At 51.4% G+C, this 23,113-nt stretch overlaps 5 protein-coding genes across 5 annotated transcripts; 2 read left to right on the top strand and 3 right to left on the bottom strand.

Moving 5' to 3' along the window:
- Nucleotides 1-70: 70 nt before the first annotated feature.
- Nucleotides 71-1,651, bottom strand: PHACADRAFT_201802 (uncharacterized protein; the record flags this gene model as incomplete). The annotated part of the gene is made up of 7 exons (XM_007402083.1): nucleotides 71-271; nucleotides 318-598; nucleotides 652-916; nucleotides 969-1,189; nucleotides 1,240-1,352; nucleotides 1,403-1,553; nucleotides 1,606-1,651. Coding segments are annotated over 7 exons (1,278 nt in total), but the record flags the coding sequence as incomplete, so codon positions are not given.
- Nucleotides 1,652-15,560: 13,909 nt separating this feature from the next.
- On the top strand, nucleotides 15,561-16,124 carry PHACADRAFT_201800 (uncharacterized protein; the record flags this gene model as incomplete). Its single annotated transcript, XM_007402082.1, has 3 exons — nucleotides 15,561-15,817; nucleotides 15,878-16,022; nucleotides 16,077-16,124. 3 exons carry the CDS (start codon nucleotides 15,561-15,563, stop codon nucleotides 16,122-16,124), a joined length of 450 nt encoding a protein of 149 aa, XP_007402144.1.
- A 445-nt stretch (nucleotides 16,125-16,569) lies between these two features.
- Nucleotides 16,570-18,162, bottom strand: PHACADRAFT_131825 (uncharacterized protein). Its single transcript, XM_007402081.1, has 6 exons — nucleotides 17,982-18,162; nucleotides 17,663-17,932; nucleotides 17,421-17,612; nucleotides 17,301-17,369; nucleotides 17,035-17,244; nucleotides 16,570-16,985 (listed from the first exon to the last, which is right to left on the bottom strand). Exons 1-6 carry the CDS (start codon nucleotides 17,988-17,990, stop codon nucleotides 16,734-16,736), a joined length of 1,002 nt encoding a protein of 333 aa, XP_007402143.1. The 5' UTR covers nucleotides 17,991-18,162; the 3' UTR covers nucleotides 16,570-16,733.
- Nucleotides 18,163-20,021: 1,859 nt separating this feature from the next.
- Nucleotides 20,022-21,022, bottom strand: PHACADRAFT_265702 (uncharacterized protein). Its single transcript, XM_007402080.1, has 5 exons — nucleotides 20,977-21,022; nucleotides 20,637-20,920; nucleotides 20,435-20,576; nucleotides 20,323-20,383; nucleotides 20,022-20,264 (listed from the first exon to the last, which is right to left on the bottom strand). The coding sequence occupies exons 2-5, from the start codon at nucleotides 20,903-20,905 to the stop codon at nucleotides 20,206-20,208; spliced, it is 531 nt and encodes a 176-aa protein (XP_007402142.1). The 5' UTR covers nucleotides 20,906-20,920; nucleotides 20,977-21,022; the 3' UTR covers nucleotides 20,022-20,205.
- A 321-nt stretch (nucleotides 21,023-21,343) lies between these two features.
- PHACADRAFT_131824 (uncharacterized protein) lies at nucleotides 21,344-22,888 on the top strand. Its single transcript, XM_007402079.1, has 5 exons — nucleotides 21,344-21,630; nucleotides 21,681-21,959; nucleotides 22,012-22,049; nucleotides 22,100-22,415; nucleotides 22,472-22,888. Exons 1-5 carry the CDS (start codon nucleotides 21,400-21,402, stop codon nucleotides 22,760-22,762), a joined length of 1,155 nt encoding a protein of 384 aa, XP_007402141.1. The 5' UTR covers nucleotides 21,344-21,399; the 3' UTR covers nucleotides 22,763-22,888.
- Nucleotides 22,889-23,113: the final 225 nt, after the last annotated feature.

Raw genomic sequence — 23,113 nt, 5'->3', positions numbered from 1 at the left:
CTTCTCCTCCTCTGACAGTACATGTGCCCGAATGATACGATCGCGGACGAGCTATTGCCTTCCCGCGCACAACCCTCATCGCGTGGTTAACAGCAGCGGTCGCATACGGGTCTGGAGAAGCGAGTCTGATGTCCCTAGCGTCGATATACAGGCCCGACGGGAGCATCCGCGAGTCCCGTGCGAGCGTCGTCATCAGCCGGCGGGCGGCATTTCTAAAGTCCGCGTCCTGTGGGCGGTGGCCTGTCTCGTCGATGACCTGGAAGTTCGCCAACTGGATAATTACAGAAGAAGCCAAAAAGAGTGGAGCGAAGACGTACCGTCTTGTACACATCGAGGATCCGAACCGCGACGCGCCCGTACATGCATCCCATGAACTCGATCCAAGGGCCGCTAGGCACACGCACCCGGGCGAACTCCTTCGCGTACTTGCGTGCAAGTTCGAGCAAGAAGTCGTGCTCTGGAATAGACATGAGGGCGCGCAGCTCGCAGGGGAATATTCCACGCATCTTCGCGCCAAGGACGAGGAGCTGGAAGAGCAGCGTCTGAAACGCACGTCCGGACGTTTGCGACAGGGTCTCGATGAACGTGCATCCCGTCACTGCGGTAGATGGTGAGTGCGGCAAGTGAACAACTGCATTGTTGCGGACGTACGTTTGTAGCAGTTCACAAATCCGAAAACGAGTGCCAAAGATTGGGTGACGCGCGGCAGAACCTCTTCGGCGAGTGAGGACGCGTCTGCCGTGTGGGTTCGCGGATCGTGCCAGTAGTGGATTGCGAAGTGATGCAGTTGCAGCGCAACTTGACGTGCCAAGTCCCAGATGGGATTGTCGTCTGGGACGCGCTTCCAGTCTGGGCTAGTGGTATAGTCGTGTAGAAGGTAGGATAGCGTAGCGTAGGCATACGCGCTTCCGATGCCCTGGCGTCGAACGTAAGGCGCATCATACAACCATAGAAAACGCTGCTCGTACTATGGCGGCATACTGAGCTCCGAGCGACTTCTCCACATATTGCAGGTCTTGGAAGGCGGTAATCAGAGATGACACGAGGGCAAAACGGTCTTGATTTTGTTTGAAGGGCGTGAGGTTCACTCCGCCTCGAACTGGAGGGATGTATGGCCGCAGGAGTAGCGTGATGACTCCGATCACATTCGAGCTATGTGGCGCCACTACCTCGAACTCTGTCGGCTGTTCTTTCGCCATGTGTCAGAAGGAGCTCATGCGAGACGAGGGTCAAGCATACCGAAAGAAAGTTGGTGCAGTAGCGCCCGTACCTCTCCGATAAACTCGCCTTTCTTGCTGGATGAATGGCAGAGTATCTGGATCGTAAAAGAGTAGGTTCCTGCTTGAAGTGCTCTGAGGTCTGGTAAGAACGTCGAAATAAATCCGCCTTGTTCGTAGCTCACGTTGACCTCTCCGGATGGTGCCAGACCGGCTTGGATGTCTTCTCTGTCTGGCTAAACGAGACAGGAACTGGTGGGACTTTGCTGCCTCGATGTCCGTTGAGAATAATTTGAATCGAGTAGCTGCCTTCTTTGTGCAATCGTGCGTGTAGCTCTGACAGGTGTCACTTGCGGCGCATGGAGCAAAGGGAAGGTGCTGTACTCACGAGAGACCGCCACTAACGTGCTACCACTAGTAGTATTGGAGGGCATGGGAAAGCAGATAGGCAGTGCAGAGAGTTCTAGTGGGTTTCCGTATACGCAGACAACAATGATAGAGCTGTAGCGTGGTTCCTTGCCACTATGAGTATGTGATCTAAGAAACAATGCGACGCTTGAAGGCCTTGACGATGATGGCAACCGCGCCGCCGCAAACGAGGTCTTTGTGAGTTTAGAGTGTGTCAAGATACATACGGTCCTAAGGCAACAGCGACGAGCTTACCCGAGCTAGAGAGTACAATAACTTCAGCGCATCGCAACCGCAATGCATGCAGAAAGCTTCCGGCGACGGGTTGACAGCTTGAAGCGAGGGCGGTAGCCCTTGTTCATCACCGATATCCAGGATGGGCGGTACGCAGCGTCTCCGAGAATTGGACGGTTGCTTTCTTTGTATTTTGTTGAGGCTTCTGGCCTGGAATGGGAGGCAGGCGAAGATGTCTCCCGAGCGGCAGGAAATCCGAGAACTTCTTCTCGAAGACCTCATGGTGGGAGCTGCTCCTTGTCTCCATCACGATAGCGCACAGCAAACATAGTGGGACGCGAGAGAGAAGTAGAGTACAACCAGATATATGTGATTGTGAACCACCTCGTTGTCACCAGCAGGGGAAAGGCAGAGCCCGTCCCGCCAGCGAAGAGCGAAGGCGCTTTGATTCACGATAGCGGGAGCCAAGCCCCCGGACAGTCTACCTTCTAATCTTATCCAATCGTCCCTATCATTGTCCGGAGCGCCGAAGCGGCGCTCCAGCAAAGACGTTGCTTTTGTCTTGACCTCAAGCACATGCACTCATGTTCGATCTCATCTAGCGGCAAGCTGGAGATGCCCGCCAGGGGAGTCTATCTCGGTCGTTGAAATAGCCCCGAGGCTTTGCAATGCCTTCGCGCTCTCTCTTGGATGACGGTGAGTCCAAAGGAGCCGCAATGCCGACTCGGAAGAGTGCCCGTGCGGGAGAGGTACGCAGTCTATTTCTTGCGTTGCATGTAACCGACATGGACAATATCTCGGTCTGATGGCAGATGGTCGTCTGATATCGTATTGTAAGATGGATCACACCACAGATTCGGACGAGACTGTACTCAACATGTTCAAAGGTGGACAAGTTCGGCGTCCCTCGCAGCCTGGTTGGACGCAGAATAGTAAAAGTGCGAGAATGCGCAAGCATGTCGGATCTCGGATGGCAACATGGGTTCGGTATGTGGATAAGACAACGCATCTTGCCGTGTGAAGCCGGGAACTCGAAGTTTCGTCGCCCGACATACCTTCAATTTGGCTCGCCGATATCGACGAACAGACATATTATTTTATTGTCCGCATTCGAATGCCAGAGGAATAATCTGGACGCTCATGCCATGATGCGCTCAGCTGCTCATAAGTAAAGGTAGCTAACCGGCAAGTAGATCAGTAAGCTAGCTCAGTAATCCCTGGAAATATGCAGTGTAACCTATTTTTTTCCCAGTCGCTTATGTTGCTTACCATGACTGATTCTAGGCGACATCACGAGCAACTTTCCTTTATTCACGAGGACCCTAGGTTCCGAAGCCGATCACCAAAGATGCCGGGACCTTTCAAGGATGTCATGCCCCGTTCAACTTCATCCTCGGTGACGTGGGTTATGGCATCCCGCTAGTCCTTTCACTGTATAAACACCCCGAAGAGATTGCGTAGGAAGTCCAGTGGTCACTGTAAAGCAGGACCGCCCTTCCTTCACAAGACATTGCCAATTGTTTCCGCAGTGCGACATTTCTCACCAAGACCCTGGTATCAGATGCGAACGCGCTTGCGCGTGCTGTGACCCCTGTACGATTAATTGTTCCACTACCCTTACTTCGATCATGAAAGGGAACAATCCCCTTCGCTTTGGCCTATTGTCTCTGGCGAGCGTGTTGTGTCACAACGCACAATTAACGGTCTGCGCATCGTGCTCGTACGCCCAGCTGCCTGTCGGACTCAAAAGATCCGTCGTCCTGGCTGGTGGGCATCGACCTCTGATTCATTCTTTAATCGCGCAGCAGAGAACATACGGCAGCAACTTCGAGAAGCCTACTATTCGCGGCGCGCTTGCCATTGATAGCGAAGGTACCGAAAACAATGATTGACGCTGCAGAGACGTATGCAGCCCGCACATCATCTGACAGAACGTGGCTGCAAAACGGCCCAAATGTGAGCGCAATATCCGATGTACAACATACATGACATTGCACACAGTCAAGTCTCCAAGCGGCGCCTGCGAAATATAGCATGATGAACCGCCGAAGACTCGGGCACCGAAAGCCATGCCACTGCACAGCGGAGAGGCTCCCTTCAGTAGGGAACCAGGGAGAGTAAAGCATGCGTATGTAGAGGTCCTCAACAACTGGACGCTACGCTACGCTATTGTCGCTTGCTCGCGACGAGAGAAAACAGTTCACTATGAGGACAGATGCGAACGTATTACATAATCGTACATAATACCAAACATGGGACACATACTACTTCATTTAGAAATGCTCAAGGCGCTTTATGTAAGACAGACACCGCTCTCTGACCTTTGCTCTGACCAGAAGCTTATGCATGACGTGTGACCTTGCGGCTTCGAAACTGATGTATGTCTGAGGTATTTTGCTAAACGACACTCAACTATTGCTTGTCTCAACCCCTATTTCTCTCGCTGGACTGGTGTAAATGTAGATTGGCATGGAGCTGAATGAACGAGTTTCACGAGCAGTCAGTCGTCGTCAGCTCTTATTCAGCTGGGCTCTTCAGGACCACTGGCTTACGGGCTTTGCTTCGCCATGCGCCCCAAACGCCACCGCACGAACATGTACGCAGCAGCAAACCAGAGCTGACATAGCCAATTGATCTAGCTATACTGAAAGACACTAACCTGAAAGCATAGACAGGCAGTACATTGAATGACACAGCAGACTGTCGGGGCTACCAGGAACCAACGCGAACCGTGGAACGGTGACGTGTCTCGAAAGAATCAAAGTTCAGTGTCCTCAAAATGACAGCTCTGTCGGAATCTCCATGTCGGGACAGTGAGCCACGCGGACCGTTGAGAAGATCCTGCCTGCACCGACCAACATCAATCTCGAAAGCGAAACCATCGCGCTCACCACTGCTTGGCGTACCGTACAAGTGCTGCATAAGAACGATTAGAAACGGGATAGCTGTTTGCGGGAGCTGTGACATGTTGTCCATTAGTCGGCGTGGCAGCGACCGCGAGCTCTGAAGCGGCGTTGCCATGCGCTGCAAAGAGATTTGATGGTGGCGCGACGGGATAGATCCAGAAGGTCATAGCAGTGGGTGTGCAGGAGAGCAAAAATTTTTTAGGCAGATATACTAGCTAGAAAACGCGAAGCGTGATAGAGGCACGGAGGACTTGAGTGCGGTTACTGTCAGCAACTAACAATCCAACTGGACTGAGCTACAACAAAGCTGAGGAGACAGACGAGAGGAATGTAAGTGAGGAAAGACCAGCTCAAGTCTGGCTTGTTATTGAGCAGTACGAGCTCCTTATATACATGTCAGACTGAATATCTAGGATATCCTACGAATATACGGAGGTGTATAGAAAGTAAAAGAATACCATGGAATCTGGGAAAACCATCCGGAATATGTAATATTCATGACATTACCCCCCCGTCTAGAATCGTGTCCTCACGATTAATTACCGTCGATCCAAAACCTCCCGACCCTCGTTGAGTCTCTGTTAAACTGGACACCTCCTTGATATCGCATGATGCAATGCGTTCCAAAATGACTTGTGCGATTTGATCGCCGGCGCGTACCTGGAAGGGTTGATTTGTGGAATTGATCAACACTACGCGTACTTCTCTGGTATAATCTCGGTCGACGACTCCAGCCCCGACATCTATTCCTTTGACCGCTAACCCACTTCGTGACGCAATTCGTGCGTAAGTTCTATGAGGGGCACGCATTGCTATGCCAGTGCCGACAATTTTGCGATCTCGTGCCGGTAATTTGACGCTTTCCACCGAGTAAAGATCAAACCCAGCGGATTCTTCAGATCCTTGCTTCGGGAGAATTCCACCCATCCGTTGTACCAAAAGAGTGGTATCACACGTGAGTATGTGAATGGGTCGTGTTAACAAAGGGGGAATTCGAATCGTCATGGGCGCGGGTTTGTCGGGCCGTCTTGTATGGAATTCCTGTAGGAGTTCTTGACAATTGGTCAAGTTCGCTCATGATTCCCAGGAACGGCGATCACCATGGGGGCTATTCTTCCAGAGAACCTGATACTCAAGATTCCCATTTCGATCACGGCAAGAGTCAAGGATATCTTCAACTTCCCATTCTTCCTCGCCATTTACGAGGTCAGAGACTACCGGTTCACGCCGCTGAGAGGGATACGTGGGTTCTTGGAAGGGACTGAGAAGGCTTTCATTGAAAATGGGGTATTGTTTCCATTGGCGTGGGAGTTCCAATTCATAGGCAGAAGCACCGAATTTGCGTTTGACCTTGGAGGGTCCATATCGCTTATCGTCGAGCTTCTTCATTGGCCTGTCGGTTCGGATGTTTATCCCTTCTAGCCAAACCTTATCTCCAACTTTGTACTCTGGTCCGCTCTTCCTCTTTCAGTTGTAGAAACGCTTCATAGATTCCTGCGCTAGACTGATAGCCGCGCTAGTATCTTCGCGTACTCGATCCATTCTATCGACAAATTGTTGGACGTTTTTGCTTAGTCCTTCTCGCACCGGTTGGGTTCCTTCGTAAGGGTGATACCCTTTATTGACAAAGAACGGGGTATATCCGGTGGATGAGTGAACTTTATTGTTATACGAAAAGGCTGTGAGTGGTAACCTTTCAGCCCAATCTGCTTGTCAGTAGTTGATGAATAATCGGAGATACTGTTCTATCTCGCGATTGATGCGTTCCGTTTGCCCGTCTGTCTGGGGGTGATACGCGGTCGAGGGGTTGGCTTCGATTCCGAGGGATCAGTACAATTCCGAGATGAACTGATTTTTGAATTCAGTTCCCCTATCGCTGATGATCTTTCGGGGTAATCCATGATGTGCGACTACGTTATCTCGGAGTGCTTTTGCCCACCCTTTGGCATTGAGTTCCATAGTACTTGGTATTGCGATTATCTGCTTAGAGTACATGCAGACAATTACGAGAATCGCATTGTATCCGAAGGAATCCGGTAATACGCCTATCTTGTCCACGGAGATTACTTCCCAGGGTCGTGAAGGAATTTTGTTTGGAAATAGAAGTCCGGTAGGTCGTGTCGTATGGACCTTGGTCTTCTGGCATTTCTCGCATCCAGCCACGTACTTCCTGACATCTTCTCGAATTCGGGGCCACCAGTAGTTGCGCGTGACCATTTCATGTGTCTTGTATTGACCAGGATGTCCAGCCAATGGGGTATCATGATGGTGAGCAATGATCTGCTCACGGAGTTTTCTATTTACCGGTACGTAAATACGGTTCTTCCACGTTACAAGTCCGATGCTATCTTCGTTCCAGTCTTTGTCCTTGTTCTGTAAAACTACGGTAACTAGCGAATCTCGGTTCTTTTTGTATTTTTTAATTTCTGTGACCCAGTCCTGGTCAATTCCTTCCAAACTAAATACGGTACTACGGATCAGGGCACGAAAATGTTCTGGTTTTAGTAATACAATATCTGAATTGTCTTCCTTTCCTGCATTGTGCCTCTTTTGGCGAGATAGTCCGTCTGCTTTGCCATTGAATTTGCCGGGCTTGTGATGCAGCGAGTATTGGTATTCCGCTAACTCGGTTACCCATCGGGCCTGTCGCCGGTTAAGCTTCTGCGGCTTCCAGAAGTATTCTAGGTTCTTGTGATCCATCCATATTTTGAATGGATGTACGGCGCCCATAAGGTACTGGCGCCACTTATCAAGACTAGTCATAATTGCGAGAAGTTCCTTGTCGTAAATCTTGTAATTTCTTTCGGCAGCTGTCATGGCTTTAGATAGGTAAGCAACAGGCTTCCATTTCCCATCTTGTTTCTGGGCTAATTCTGCTCCTATGGCAAAGTCCGAGGCATCACATTCTACTCGATATGGGTTGTCGTCATTGGGTATAGCTAACACTGGCGCTGTGCAGAGAGCGTTTTTCAGGTTTGTGAAGGCTACCTCTTGTTCGACGGTCCATTCGAAAGTAGTGTTGCCTGTTAGTGAACTGAGCAGCTTTGCTATTTTGCCATAGTCTCGGATGAACCTTCGATAGAAGTTGGTGAATCCAAGGAATGCTTGAATGTCTCGTTTGCACTCGGGTCGTGGCCAATTGACGACTCCTTCTATCTTGACCGGATCCATGCGAACAACTCCTTTTCCTACTATCATCCCGAGATATTCTATCTCTGCCTTCTCGAACTCGCACTTTTCCGGTTTCAGATAAAGTTTGTGTTCCCTTAAGATCTGAAGAACTTGCCGCGTGATCCGGCGGTGTTCTTTCAAGTCTTGAGTGAAGATCATGATGTCGTCTAGATAGACTACCACATGTCCTTGGCTGATGAGATCTCGGAATATGTTGTTCATCATGGTTTGGAATGTAGCCAGGGAATTGGTAAGGCCAAAGAACATGACAAGGGGCTCGAATAATCCTCGGTTCGTTAGGAACGCCGCCTTCTCTTCGTCTCCTTCTTTGATGCGGATGTTGTTGTATCCCCATTGGACGTCTAATTTTGTAAAGTATCGTGCCTGCTTTAGCTTGTCCACTAGTTCTTGTATCAGAGGAAGTGGATAGCGGTTCTTGATCGTAAGCTCATTCAGCTTCCGATAGTCTTGTACAGGCCGAAGTCGTCCGTCTTTTTTCTTGACAAAGAAGAATGGAGAAGCCCACGGAGATTTCGATGGTCAGATTCTCCCGGTTCGTAGGTTCTCTTCTATGAATTCATCAAGTTCTTTTTGTTCATTCACAGAGATAGGGTAAACTTTGCAGCTGATCGGCTGTGCGCCTGGTGTAAGTTCGATTGCATGGTCCCACGGTCGTCTTTGCGGTAAAGAATCAAAGTCTTCTTTGCTAAATACGTCGGAGTAGTCGTGATAGTGACTCAGGACGATATTTTCAAAGGTCTTGGCTTCGTGTTTTAGACTTTCTTTGATCGCTAGATCAGTGGCTGTGGTGCGAATGTGTGCTACTCCCGTCGCGAAGTACATTTCATGGTCTAAAATGAAGATTCTATCCCCTTCTTCTAGGCGAGCCTCCGGATCGCTGGGCTCTTCATGATCGGCATCAATATCAATTAATCGGGCGGTGTATTTGCATGTAATTGGACACCGATCAAACTGAATGATTTGTTCCTGCCAATCAATGGACGGGTTATGAATCTGTAACCACTCATATCCAAGGAAGATTGGAGTCTTTCCTAGATTGGTAACTGCGAAAGGAAGTCGCTCTACATGGTCCTGAATTTCCACCCTTAACTCAACGAAGTCTGTGATAGCGCCGCCGGCATTATGCGTGCCATCTGCATTATAGACAGGGACCAGTGATGGCAGTTTCTTTGTAGCGATGTTGTTATCGCGGACAAACTGTGCATCAATCGAAGATCCAGTACATCCTGTGTCTAATAGCGCTTTGACTGATAAGCGCTGCTGCGTGTCCAGGGTGGTTATGATCATTGGGACGTCCATCTGTGTCCCCTTCCTTCCTCGGATGAATTGGGGTTGCTTTCTCAATTCATTTAAGAAGTCTATAGCTTCTTCTTCTTTCATCTGCCTGATTTGGTTCATACAGACTTCAGAGGCATCGACACTCTTCTTTGAGTGTACCCATTCAGTCAGCAATCTAAGCGCCGAGGCTTCTTTGCTGATTATCCATTGGCGGATCCAAGCCGCTGTCCAAGGTGTGTGGCGCTGCCACTGCGTAGATTCAGTCTGATGTTCTGGTGCATGCAATAATTTTTTATTTGGGGGAATTAAGCAAGAGAGTTGTGCCTCTCCGCGCCGCTCTGCGGATGCCCCTTTTTCTGGTATATACATGGGTACACCAAACCAGGAACACAGATAGTTCGTGAAATTCTTTTCGGTCAACTCGGCTACGCACCCGGCTGACCGCTTGCAAAACCCTTCATGGCCGCACGAATTTCTTCGTGGATTGCCTTCTTCCAGTCGAACAGTTCTGCCGTTGCAGCGGGAGCTTCGTTAAGTGATGCGAGTGGTGCGAATGTATTGGTGGTGGGAACTGCCGGGGTTTCTGTGGCTCGTACTTGTTGAGCTTGTTGCCGATTAGGGCAATTTCGTGATATGTGGCCCTGTTGACCACATCGGAAACAAAGACCCTGACGTCGCGCTTGATCTAGATCCATCAGTTGTCCCCTGCCGCCGGACGTGACACCTGTCCCATCGCGACGTGTCTGGACCAGGACGTTTGCAGTGGGCGTAGCTACGTTAGCCTGTGCTCGTGGCGCACTTTGTGCCTGCTGCTGCCGAGGCTGGAATTGTCCTTGTCGCTAGGACTGTGGGTTTCGCCGACGGTACTGCTGTTGATTCAGGTCGATGCGTGCGACCCGTTGTTTGTAGAGTGCGTACGTAGCGGGGAGTTCTTCCGATGAATTGTACAGAAGCCGAATGATGTCGGCCCGAAGTGCTTTTTCTAGAAGCAACTTCAGTTCTTGGAAGTGTGCTTCAAAATCGTGAATGTTCGCCTGGAAGGCGCATAACTTGAATTTCGAGAAGAACTCCTGTGCCCATAACGTTCCCATCTGCATTGCCTGTAAACGGTCATAGGCTTCGGCCTGCTCGTCGATCAGGAAATGCCTATCCAAATCCGTCCACAGTTCCGTCGTGGTCTGGATCACCGTTTCTTCATCGGTGTCGTATTTCTTCATATATGTGGCGACGTATTCGCCAGCATGGCCTCCTTTCATGTACAACAAGATCATAAGGACCCTATCGAATTGCTCTGGCAGTCGCTTCCTTTGCGTGACCACATAGAGCTTCATCTGCGTCTTCCAAGCGATATACTTGGATTTGATGCCATCAAAGGCGTCGGGTTTCATCGCGCTTCCATTGAGAAGCGCGGCACTGTCTTGGTTCTTGGCCATTGCGCCGGGATCGGATGGGGACGAGGGTGGAGTGGGAGAACGGCGAGAAGGTGGGTTCGAAGCTTTGGAATCTTCTACTGCTTCTTCCACTGGGTCTGGTGGGCCCTCTGGTGGTGCTTCGGATTCTCCGAGGGCGATTGAGCGGAGATGATCAGTGACGGATTCGAGAGTGTCTCGTCTGGTTCTGGGTTCTGAACCAGATGCTGTGGGTTGTGGTACCGCGATAGATTCTGAGGGTGCTCCTGTGGCAACTCTTGATAGTGGCTCTCCGCGTAGTCCTTCTCTACACCGAGGACAACGATTGCTATTATCCAGAAAATGCGGGCAGGGTTGTTGCGCGCAGTACCGTAAGTTGTCACCGCGTAAGTAGACGGATCTCCCTTCTAGCTCTCGATGTGTATGTCCTCTACAATAGCAGGAGGGCGTGGTCATAGGGTGTCGGGTCCGTAGAGCTGGTTGCAGCAAGCCCCGGGACTAATCGTGTCGTAACGACCAGATCGGGGGTAGAGTTCGCCAAAGATAGGAATTTTCCAAAAAAGAACCGAAACACTATTCTTAATACAGTTCTAGGAATAGTATAGCAGCCCAAAGAGCGATTGTGTCTCTTCGGTCCGACGCCCTGACAGGGATCGTCGATCTAACTGCTATCTCTTTTCCGACGCCCAGCCTCAGCCGGTTGCCACGTCGTACTCAGGAATATCTGCTTGCACTGCGCAAAGCGTTTAACACCACCTATGGTAGGGCGGTGTACGATTCTAATTGGACGGAGCTCTGTCCAGCTGCTTAAGGGCTGGTGATTACAGAGGTGGCTTCGGGGTGTGTGATGTGGTAAAAGACGCGCAAGTGCACGGAGAAAGGTTCCAGGGGTCCAGGTCTTGATGCGATAGAATTCGGTAGGGTTAGGAGCTAGGGTGAGAGTCGGATGTGCGTATAGAGTGGATCGTCGTGTGGAGATGTGTGATGGTTGGAGTGGGAGTGGCGAGGATCGTCGTAGGGCAGTTGGTGGAGACTCGAGCTAATGTCAGCAACTAACAATCCAACTGGACTGAGCTACAACAAAGCTGAGGAGACAGACGAGAGGAATGTAAGTGAGGAAAGACCAGCTCAAGTCTGGCTTGTTATTGAGCAGTACGAGCTCCTTATATACATGTCAGACTGAATATCTAGAATATCCTACGAATATACGGAGGTGTATAGAAAGTAAAAGAATACCATGGAATCCGGGAAAACCATCCAGAATATGTAATATTCATGACAGTTACTGAGAAGGGGCGCGAGCAGAGACGTGTATGGGCGGTCAGACTAACTATCATTGAGAGAGTCAAACGGCGAGCACGACGTACGGTAGACGGTGGCATATGAGCTGGTACAAATCGTTGGATAGCTGGCTTACATGGTTTGTCTCCAGAAAAACATTCTTCTCTCGGGGTAAGCTGTCTCTCGGTTTTCGACTTTCGCGATGTTCTTCGTGTGAATTACACGGTAGACGGAGGAAACATACGCTTGAGCTGAACATTAGCTACGGGTCATGTATGCATGTTGCATGTGACTGTTGCTGGCGATATCACTCAGGGGTTGGTGTACGGATATTGCTCACCGACAGGAAAGGTACGCGTGTACGCTTCCACTAATGGCCAGGCCGACTATGTGTGGCAAACTTTCTACTCGCACGCACCTGCCACCGTGACCAGACTTGAGGTCAAAGGGTGGGACGACAGAGGATATAGAGAGAGGCATCTACGGGCAGCGTTCATTGAGGCAGGAGTTGTGTTGGTCGTGGGAGGAACGAGCGTCTTCTCACGGCATCTTCGGGCGGCCTATCGACGTCACTCAAACGTGATCCGAGCACTGGGGGCTAGCGACGCCCGCCCGTCAGTCTTTGTTCTCTAGTCCGACATCAAACATGCCCCGACACAATTCAACACTAGCTGCTACCCGAGCCCGCACGCCACGTCGTTGCCATCATTGTGCACACGCAAAGCAGCGCCCTTGTTCTTTCCTCGCGGAGTGGGGCTTGGCCGACAGCGCGGACACCGGAGTTCCAATGCGCCCTCTCTTTTGCATGCTGCTTTGATGCTTGGCGTCTTTGCGTGCACTGACCCCGGAGACTCCTATATCTTATCCTTTGCAAAGTCCACCATGCTCAGCGCCGGGTGGCCCGTTCGTGGCGGACTGAGGGTTCGAGAAGGTGCGTAAAGTGTATCTTCCCACAACGAGGTGCTAATCATCTCCGTCTCTTTCCTTCAGACCCTCCGTAATCCTGTGGGATGCGACGTCAAAGTTCCCTTGGGAGCGTTCTTGTCTTGTGCATGGACTCACAGACAAGCACGTACCTCGTTTACGCGGCTTCCGACTTGATGATATTCTTGGCAGGACACTCTCCGACGAATCGGTCTGCTCAGGTACCGCAATGCATTGGAGAAGCACGTACAGTTGTTCCTGCCGCACTCGCGGTGTAGGATGGCTCTGCCCTGCGAGGTTCGACTTATTGTCTCTGTGAAGCAACGGCTCCCATCGAGGCTGTGATGATGGCTCGCATGCCGAATCTTCGTGTGTGTCGGCTCGAGATATCCAACCGCTTTCGGACCGCGTTTGTGCTGCATCCGTCGAGACCTCTGGTGCCTTCATATATCAAGCTCGTCTCCCAGGGCGTGACATCGGCTGGCACCGCCAACGTGTAAGTTTTGCACGTCCGTGGAGAAAAACGTTTCCTTTCGCACTTCAGCAACCGCCGAGCTGCTCCGATTATCCGCCGTGAGTCAGTCGGTTTTGCCCCCAATCTCGAAGCGAAGGACGGCGACTGAACGCGGGACTTTTTGGCTAACGGCAATACGCGTCCTAAGATGGATTTTTGCCCCGCGTTGATGTTCGCCGTGGAGAAGTAGTCGTACACAATTTTCATGGCGATTCGTATCGCCCACTCGAGTCTCCTGCTTCGCTGTGATGACGGATGCGTATGCCAGCGCCAGCTGTTATCCCCTGGCCGCGCCAGCGTAAAGGGTTATCCAGCCGCCCGCGAACCTAAGCCTCAGCAACGCATCCCAGGCTCAGGGCCTCCTGTTCAGTCGTTGATGAATTTCAATAGAAGAGCAAGCGAGATCGACACAGCCGCGCGGCTCATTGTCTCGACATGGAGTCTGATAGTGCGGTCGTTTGAAGACACCGAATTTTGATTCTTTTGACACACATCACTGCTCCACGGCTCCTGATAACACCGCTGGCAGATTTCATTGAGCTCCAGTCTGCTGTGACGTTCGGCGTACTGCCCGTCGATGCTTTCAGGCTATTGTCTTCGGTACAACTAGAATAGGCAGCTACTCGGAGGACTAGTCTAGTATGCCGAGCTCCTCACCACAATCCGGAGTCGCAGGCACTAGCGGAGGATAAAATTTGCGTCAAATGCTAAGATGGCTCTCCGGAATGATGTCTTCGCGCTGCAACTGAACAAATGGGTGAGTCTATGAGCGCCAAAAAAGAATATTTCCTAATGTAGTAGACAAGCTTAAGAAGATGCGGAAGGCCTGTACTTTTTATACAGAGCGCATGGTTCGCGGCGACTGGCGAGGGGTAGGCTCTAGTCCTTTAGTTGTCGCGGCACTTTGAGAGCTAGATATGAATGTGCGCTGAAAGGACAACGCTCCAGTTGACCAGAATGAAGAAGTTATACTAGCTGACTTTGGACTCACTATCCTTGCAGAGTCCAAGAGTAGACAATTATTATAGACTCGCCAGGGCAGCCCCAAGTGGCAAGCTCGCCCGCAACTTTCTGTGCGCCCCACGTACGCGGGTAACATCTATTCTTGGGCTTCGAGGTAACCCCGGCTGCTTGTCTTGAGATTACATATGTGCTCACAGGTACAATAAGCTATACTCGGGAGAAGGACCTTAGGTTAACATAATCGGCACTGACCCCTTGCGTGATGCTATATACAGGCAGCGGCATCCACTAAGGCCCAAATCGCTCACCAATAACACTCTGTGGGGAATCATGGTGCGTTGTTGCAATCTCGATCCAGGGAAGAGGGGAGATGCAGTAACGTTGTATCGGGACATACAGGCCATTGCTCCGTAGCTTTCGGTGCCTTTCAGAGCACCACGCGGTAATGCTGTCTATACCTAATTGTAACCGGAAATTTTAGGACTGCCTTCGAATCGTGGGCATGATGGACGCACTTGAAGTGGCAGTAGTGCGACCAAATGTAATGCGACTGAAGCTTAGGAGCACGACTATTAGCTTGGCACAACCAGCTGCAAGGCGGAACATGTGTATGTCATTTCTTCCAGGAGCAGCTTGCCAGAACTCGTCATGCAGCTTGATGTATCTCGACTCAGAGAACATCTCAGTGCGGGTGGGTACTACATGGCTCATGAATCGCGAGCAAATAGTTGTGCGAATACATTACATAATCGAACACAGCACCAAATATAGTACACATGTTACCTGATTCGGAGATTATATTAGCGCTTTATCCAACTAACTTCACTCTGCCACCGGCTTTGCAGGAACCGCGACAGCGCAGCTTACAAGCTCATTTGTCAGACAACTTGTCCACTGATCTTGAGCTCTCATAAGATTTTTGGCTATCCTTAATCTCTTTCCGGTCTGCTGGGGGGTTTGCATCGAAGAGGCCAGTGTGGTAGGCCGTAAACAACGGGTGTCGCAAGTAGTGAGCTGTCCTCGCTGCTAGGTTCTGCCGATCTCCGTAGAACTTCTGGCTGTAACTCTAGACACTGATTGATGCTACAGATCGACCATTCACGGGACGTGGAACCACGAGGCAGCGCTAGCGCAAAGGGCCTTCATTTCCGACTTACCAAAAATCACTGTCTGCTCACGTTTCTGCATGGCTCGTCTCACTACAAAGACCTTGTCAATCTTATAGGTGGTTTGTATGCTTCAACAGGTGCTGGTTGGTGGTGCCTTCCTCGCCGTGTTGGTTCTCAAGGAAGGCTATGAGCTCGTGCGCGTATACTGGCTCGATAGCCCAGATCAAACCTTCGCTGAGATACGCATCGTCCTCAAGGAGGTCGGAGAGGGACTCACACGTTTGGAACATTATATGAAGGCACAACTATTTGCTTCTGGGGCAATTTCTTGCAACGAGATCAGCTATCGCGGCGTGCATGAGCTGAAGCAGGAATGGCACGAGTATGTCCTAAACATCTCGCTCCTGGAGTCAAGCATACTAACGGCTACTTCACTACCTAGCTGCGAGCGTCTCTACTTTCGTTTGAAGCACGACTTGAGGAGATACTACCCTCGTAGATGGACACTAGTCATCTCGGGCGCGCAGCTGCTGACTGATATACGTGACCTACGCGGTCGAGTGTACACATTAGAGCAAGATTGGCTGGTTAGTGATATCTCATGGCTTTCCCCTCGCGTTAGAGTCTGACGGTCGTATCAGAGAACCTCTAGTGTCATTTTGTATGATAGCGACCCTGAGGGTGAATAATACCACCCTGGAATACCCTTTCGCAATGCAATGCACGAGTTCAACACAAGGCATCCTCAGTGTCGTTCGCAGCTGTGAGCACTTGTAGCCTGATAGACCACTGCACGCATCATTCTAGTCCGATCTGCCGCTCATACAGCACATGACCGTCCGGTCCTGTGTTGGAGTTGCACTCAACGCTCACTAAGGGCGAGCATGATGGCCAATTTGTTTTTCGGACACTTGCGATAGTCGCCCGTCCGTTTCTGCTGCACGCCGCCGTTTTGTCCCTCAGTCCTTGCTCTCCCTTTTCTCTCTCGCTTCGTGTCATGCGGATTGTGGTTGTGGACCTGACGTACAACCCATATAATCTCTCATAAAACTTTCGCTTCCGTGTGTATTAGAGCAAGATTAGATAGTGCAGGACTCGCTCGGCGAATATACAAATGAGTCTGATAAGGTAATGCTGATAGAGGACTTCTAGCATACCACTATACAACATTGACCCAAAAAAATGGGGAGACGTGTCAGCATGTACATCATAGACATCGTCCAGTCAACGTGGTTTGATACAAGCGACGAGACGTTGATACAGTGGCGATCATAAGTCGTATTCACCGAGTTAGTTCCTTACTTCCGGCTGGGCGTCCGCTGGCTGAGCGAAGCGACACTCGATACAACCCGTTTAGACGAGGGGCGCCCGGACGGGTCAGCATGCCAGCACTTCTGGAGCAGGCCCCAGAGCTCATCGGGGATGTGCTTCGGGTGCAAGGGCCTCTTCGGGTTCTTTGCCCTGGTAATTTCTTCGGCGAACCTCATGAGGCCGACGCCGTTCGTCGCGTTCGCCCGGTCGGGGTACGGAGACGGCTGGCCCGAGTACAACTGGGAAGCGGTGAGGCATAGGCAGGGATAGATACAGCAAACCGCACACCTCGATGCACACATGTGAAAACGAGTACACGTCGCTTGCGGGTGTTATCCTTGTCGAGTCACTCCCTTCAGCAAGCATAATTTCTGGCGCCTGCCACTGGAAGTTGCCAGTGCGGAGTGACTCGTAGTTGCGGCTATGTCCGTGAATGAATGTCGCCAGGCCGAAGTCTCCAATCTGCGCATTCTCTTCTCCGTCCACAAGAATATTGACCTACAATAGAGCATGTTAAAAGCTGATCAACTCATTCCAGGGTTCCAACAACTTACACCTCTGAGGTCTCCGTGGACTACCCCTTCTGCATGCAAATACGCCATGCCGTTCGCGATATGGTTGATCTAGACACGCCTTAATGTTCCATCACTACGGCCATGCTGCATAGCGCTTACCCATCGGTTGAGGAGCCATGTAGGAGCGCCCACATGCCGAGAGCTCACAACCTCTAAGTAGTCGTGAACGTTCCCATTGGCGACCCAAGGCGTAATAATGCAGAAGGAATCAAGATCACGCGACACCCCAAGGATCCTGAGCACATTGCGATGCTGCAGCTGGCGACAAGTGAGCACCTCAAGGTACATTTGCTGAGGCGACTTGAGCACACGTTGAACGGTCGGCACGTTAGAGTACGCACCTTCTTACGCTGCTGTATATTGTAGGTATTCCCGAGAATGCGGAGGGCCTTGAGCGCAACAAGCTTTTTCTCGCCCTTCTCCTCGACGAAGCCCCGATAGACCTCGGCAAAACTACCACCAGCGACGGGCTCAGGCGTAGAGCCTGACGGTGCGTACTTGCTAACGTGCGAAAGCAGGAACGACTCCGGCAGGCGCCCGGACTTTTGCGCGAGGTGCGTCATCAAGCGCCTTAGTGCGTCTCGTCCCGCGAGATCGCTTTTGCGGAAGTCCTGCCAGCAGCTGTAAATACCGGTGGAACACGATGCGGCCGCTACTCACACGTTCCATGAACTCGAATGCTATCTGCACGGAAGGGCCAAGCACACACTCGAAGATGCTCGTATACAGTCCTCGAGACACTTGATGTTCTTCTTCCCGTCGAGCAGCCTCATAGAGCACAGAGACAGTCTCCCGCTGTTTGGCGGGTAAACTTGGAAGTTTCTGTTGCTCCAGGATGCAGATCATGCGGAAGCTGTTGTGAAGCATACGCAGGTGCAGCATCTCAAATTCGGCGATGGCCTGACTAAACTCGTACTGATCGTCTTCGTGGGCAGAATCCGATGTCATGAACTGCCATGTTTTCCAAGTGTTCTCTGTAACGACGAGCGGGTGAGTGCAAAATACATGCGAGAACGGCGCGAACTGACGATGATAAGCATCAACGAAACCGTACGCTAGCCATGCGCTGCGGGCCACGCATACGACGAGATCCTCAACGAGCTCAGCGGCCTTCTCGAGCGCTTGTGTGCGCCCCTTGTCCCGCGCATTTACTAGATGCCTGACTGCGAGATCCACATGCGAGTGTATCTGGGTGACTGTGTCTTGAACCGCATTGTCTTGAGCGACCATGATGGCGTTGATGATATTGGCCTTGGGCTTTGGCCCCTTCGGTGAATGCGCCTCGACAAGGACAGGCAGCGTCTTATGGAGGGCGACCCAGATCGCCTGGAGGGCTACGAGGCTAATCAACTAAGGGACAATAAGTGACATGAGAAAAGTATATATGTAGCGCGACTCACGTAAGTGTCATAGCACTTTTTGCTGAGTGACGATTCAAGACGAGTGATGGTCTGCAGAATATTCCGCAAGCTCTCAAGCACGGGTATCTTCGTCGCCTTCCATATGCCGAGGTCGTCCACTGAACGAGGAAAGGTTTCTAGTGCAAGCCTGATGGTGACAGTTGGCCCGCTCTCCCCATCCTCCCTCTGCAAGGCCATAGAATGACCTACGATGTCGGTCAGTATGCCACATCCTACGGCGAGATGACGAAAGATCTACTCACCAAATATCGCATCGAACAAACGAGCCTTCACGATCCTGCACGGAATGGTAGAACGACGTATGAGACCGTCGGAGTAGAGGATAACGGCTATGGACACAGTCTGAGTCCCCGGGGAGACCATTCTGTGTGCCCCGAGACGGTCAGCGCTTTTTCCACGTAGGACATCGTTCGCGACGTACAGCGGCACCGTCGGCTTCCCGCCCGAGACCCAGGAGGCCGTGCAGTTATTGCGGCTCTGATGAAACTTCGTCGCGGGTGCTTCGAACACTTTCGTGTTGCCGAACGACAGTACCGCCGATGCCGCAGTAATGTCCGATGCTAGACTATGGACATAGAAGTCTGTCCCATTGCCGTATGAGATGGATGAAAGGTGTCTCCCAGTCACTCTGACGCACCGAAGATATTAAGCTGGATTTGGGGCAGAGGCTCCAGGCCATTAGCAGTTGAGGGGGGCCTTGATACTGGAGGTTAGCTTGCGACGGAGGACAGCGAGGGCCAGTGGCTCACATATCGAAGGCTTTCCTAGAATAGGTCCAACGCAAGATATCTGGACACGGTATATAGTGTGATACTTGGCGGCCTGCTCAGCAGGCTCTCAGAAGGGGGCTGTAGGTCCCACAGCTCGTGGGCAGACTCATATCCTCCTCTCGCCCCGGGAAAAGCTCGCGGCTCCTGAATCCGTGCCGTCACCCACTGACCATCAGACGCACAACGAAACCACCGCATCGCTCTTCTGTCTCCGTATGAGGAAGTCTTTGAAGTCCGCGTAAGAATCGTTATCGTGGGCGTGTTACACAAGGTCGCAAATGATGCGCGTCCCCGGCTGCCGAGCTCAAGTGACGTTGCCGTCGCCGTGCCTGTCATGCGAAGACAGTGCAAAGGGTGAAGAACAAGAAGACCTTGACAAAAAGGTATTGTATCGATGGCGGTAGGCATCCTAGTCAGAGCCGAGGGGAGGAAGTTCAAAGCGCTTTTGGGGTGGGGACCCCGGTCACCCCTTTTCGGTCGAGCTCGAGCTCGAATCTGAGTAAGTCCCTCGCAGATTAGATTGCTCCGTGAACATGGTCGTTATGTACATCAACTGTTCAGGAACCCCAGAGATACCACTAAATAGTGGCCTTTGATGCCGTCGCGACCGGGAGTGACTGAGTGCAGAAAAATAGTACAGCACAAGACTACTACACGACGGCAACAGAGGCAAACGAGTTAGTTCCATTAGCCTCAAAACTCCGGTATTCCCGTCTCGAACGCAATTCTCCACCGTTCCTCTAGGATGCGGTCTGGATTGGATTCAAAGCTCAATTAGTGCCCACGAGCAGGAGAGGTGGTTATACGCACCCCGACGCTCTTGGAACCTCTTCTTGGCATCGGGAGTTGCCAATACTCTCTGTGAGGTTTTCTAACGCACGCATGAGCTATTGTCATGAGGTGAATACGGACACGGGCTCACCAGGAAGTTTGCATTGAGCGTCCGCACGCGAGTGGAGAGATTCATAATCTCGGTATACAGCTCGGAACCTCTTTTAGAGAGCATTTTCCACGTGCTGTAGCCCAAGTACTCTGACTTGAACTCGCGATAATCGTACTCGCAGCTATCAGTCGCAAAAAGGCAGCAATTGAGTAATAGTTGAATGGCGGGCAGTAGACCTTACCTATCGAGCTCCAGCTTCAGGTTCGTCAGATCGACCTCCTTGTTCGTCTTAGACACGGATAGATAGATAGCACTTTCGCGCTGCTTGGACTCTAGTTCTCCCAAGCCAGACTTGACCTCATCCAACCGGTTCCGCATATCCTTCAGGGCTTCATCCGGGTCATTCATACGGAGGCGAATATAGCCAATACCGGTTTCAACGACTACTCCAGCGGCGTATGAAAGCGCAGAGACAGCGGGTGCGACGATAGCAACCTCAGCCAACGACATTGTAGAATGAGCGTACTACAGCATGAGATCTGTCAGCTGGTCGTTTGAGGAGCGAGCCGCAAGAGACCTACATGCTACAAAGTTCCGGACTTCGTTGCAGTGAGAGGAAGGCGCAGCCTTCGTGTAACGATTAGAGAAAGAAAGGTAAGGAATGACGGAACAATGTACTGCAAGTATATGAACCTTCAGGTGGTCTCCTCGTGGCAGTAGCCGCTCTCACTCGCGGCCAGCCAGGCATGTTTTAGGAAGACGACAGCCGATAGACGGGAACTACTGGCCTTATCGGGAACAAGGGACAGCGGTGTATGTCACACAACAATAAAACGTTTGCGGCTGTCATGGCAGGAATGAAAAAGGTCCGCGACGCTTTGCAATGCTGAACCAAGCGCTTGGTGACTTGTGGGAAACTGTGTGTATATTATGTAATCAGCTGCTCATCCGCGACCTCATCATCTATCCGTACCCTCCACCCTCTGCTACCCAACCCTTCCAGCATGACCGACGCATCTGCGCACCAACGAGAGCTGCGACGTCTGCAGGAACAGACCGCAGAAATTCATGCCCAGCTGACGACCTCCGAAAGAGAGTGGGCGCGCAAGCAGCCCTTCTTGGAGTCGCGTGGGTATTTGCTCCGTTCGAGGTATCGTCCAGGCTGGATCCCCTCCTGGCGGAAGCCCAACTTTGTCGGCCGCAAGAATCGATGCGAGGACTGGGATGCTTCACCTGTCAGTTCCCTGTGTGTTGTCTTCCACATCGACTGACAACGCCCCGACAGCTTGCTCCACTGATTGATGCGACGCGTCTGAGCGATGGCCAGTTGGTGTACGTGAAACGAGTCACCACGGGTGACGAAGAGTCGCGGATTGTATCCATGTTTTCCGCTCCTCCTCTTTCGTCGGATCCGCGAAACCATTGTGTTCCTGTCCTCGACCTGTTCCAAGATGACGAAGATCCGACCGTGTCCTACCTTGTCATGCCGTTCTTGCGACTTATGGACGATCCACCATTTCAAGTCATCGATAACATTGTTGATTTTGTTGACCAAATACTAGAGGTATGGTATGTCTCCAGTCTCGTTGTCGTTCAGCAAACCAAACATTCCGCAGGGTCTCGTCTTCATACATGAACACGGCGTCGCACATAGGTATCATCCCCTCGAATCTACACTTGAAAGTGTACTAACAGAACATAAAGAGACTGTGCCCTCAACAATCTCATGATGGATGCGCGTCCACTGTTTCCTCGTGGATTCCATCCCCTCCAGTTGCTATCGCTTCCAGACCTGAGCGACCGCGCCCCTATGCGTTCTCGCACTGAGGCTGCGGTCAAATACTACTACATCGATTTTGGAATCTCCGTGCACATCCCCCCAAATGTCCATCCCAAGCTCATCGTAGGCGAACTCGGTCGCGACCAAGAAGTTCCGGAACTCTCGTCCAATGTACCGTACGATCCATTCAAAGTCGACATCTTCATCATCGGCAACGTCCTCTTCACGGAGTTCTACGATGTATGGTGCGCTTCCCTACAGTGGCGGGTGCGGTTTCTGATGCCAGACTTGCCCAGAAATACTCCAACGTCGGCTTCCTCAGGCCATTGATCCTGTCTATGACTGAACTCGACCCTCGCCGGAGGCCAGACGCTCCTGAGGCTCTCCGCCAGTGGCTCGAGGTCCGGAGACGCATCCCGTCTCTGCAGCGCATTGCCCGTCTGCGGGACAGGAAGGAGGTCTGGGCACAGAGTGCCCTGCTAGATGTATTCTCATTTGTCAAGATTTGCGTCATGATCTCGCGTCGTTGCTGGGAGCGTCTGAAGATGATGTTGAATGCCTTGCGTTGGCTCGTCTGCTCTAATTAGTGTCTTGCTTCTCTTTTTGCTTCATTTTTGGAGTATCTGTGTGTACTTATTGGCTATTGCTGCATGCTATACTGCCACGAGTTTAGTTTCCATATGAACCCATATTCGGGGGAAATCGTGATTTTACACACACCGCGCATGTATGTAAGTGTCGTCGTAGCGAGTACTCAAAGCATTAGCCGTGCGGAAGCATCGAACGCACGCAGGATCTCGTGGCGACCGTCCGGATGCTAGTCTAGAAAGATCGTGAGCGCTGATTATGTAATACCACCACAGGTCCAAATAACGGCCAAACAAGGTACACCTCCGCTTTGCGCCAGACGCGGCCAAAGCGCCGTGTCGTTCTCGTTT

Source organism: Phanerochaete carnosa (assembly GCF_000300595.1).
Source record: "Phanerochaete carnosa HHB-10118-sp unplaced genomic scaffold PHACAscaffold_21, whole genome shotgun sequence".
NCBI classification, from domain to species: Eukaryota; Fungi; Basidiomycota; class Agaricomycetes; order Polyporales; family Phanerochaetaceae; genus Phanerochaete; species Phanerochaete carnosa.
The sequence above is the reverse complement of the archived record's forward strand: the minus strand, read 5'-3'. Positions and strand labels throughout refer to the sequence as shown.

What these genes read in the sequence shown, in the direction of transcription:
- PHACADRAFT_131824 (XM_007402079.1), top strand. Translation starts at nt 21,400, where the DNA reads ATGACCGACGCATCTGCGCACCAACGAGAGCTGCGACGTCTGCAGGAA. An exon ending in AGGACTGGGATGCTTCACCT is followed by an intron (nt 21,631 to 21,680) that starts GTCAGTTCCCTG and finishes ACGCCCCGACAG; the next exon opens with CTTGCTCCACTGATTGATGC. An exon ending in TTGTTGACCAAATACTAGAG is followed by an intron (nt 21,960 to 22,011) that starts GTATGGTATGTC and finishes AACATTCCGCAG; the next exon opens with GGTCTCGTCTTCATACATGA.
- PHACADRAFT_265702 (XM_007402080.1), bottom strand. Translation starts at nt 20,905, where the DNA reads ATGTCGTTGGCTGAGGTTGCTATCGTCGCACCCGCTGTCTCTGCGCTT. An exon ending in CTGAAGCTGGAGCTCGATAG is followed by an intron (nt 20,577 to 20,636) that starts GTAAGGTCTACT and finishes TGCGACTGATAG; the next exon opens with CTGCGAGTACGATTATCGCG. An exon ending in GAGGTTCCAAGAGCGTCGGG is followed by an intron (nt 20,265 to 20,322) that starts GTGCGTATAACC and finishes AATCCAATCCAG; the next exon opens with ACCGCATCCTAGAGGAACGG.
- PHACADRAFT_131825 (XM_007402081.1), bottom strand. An exon ending in ATATACAGCAGCGTAAGAAG is followed by an intron (nt 17,613 to 17,662) that starts GTGCGTACTCTA and finishes AAGTCGCCTCAG; the next exon opens with CAAATGTACCTTGAGGTGCT. An exon ending in CATGGCTCCTCAACCGATGG is followed by an intron (nt 17,370 to 17,420) that starts GTAAGCGCTATG and finishes AGGCGTGTCTAG; the next exon opens with ATCAACCATATCGCGAACGG.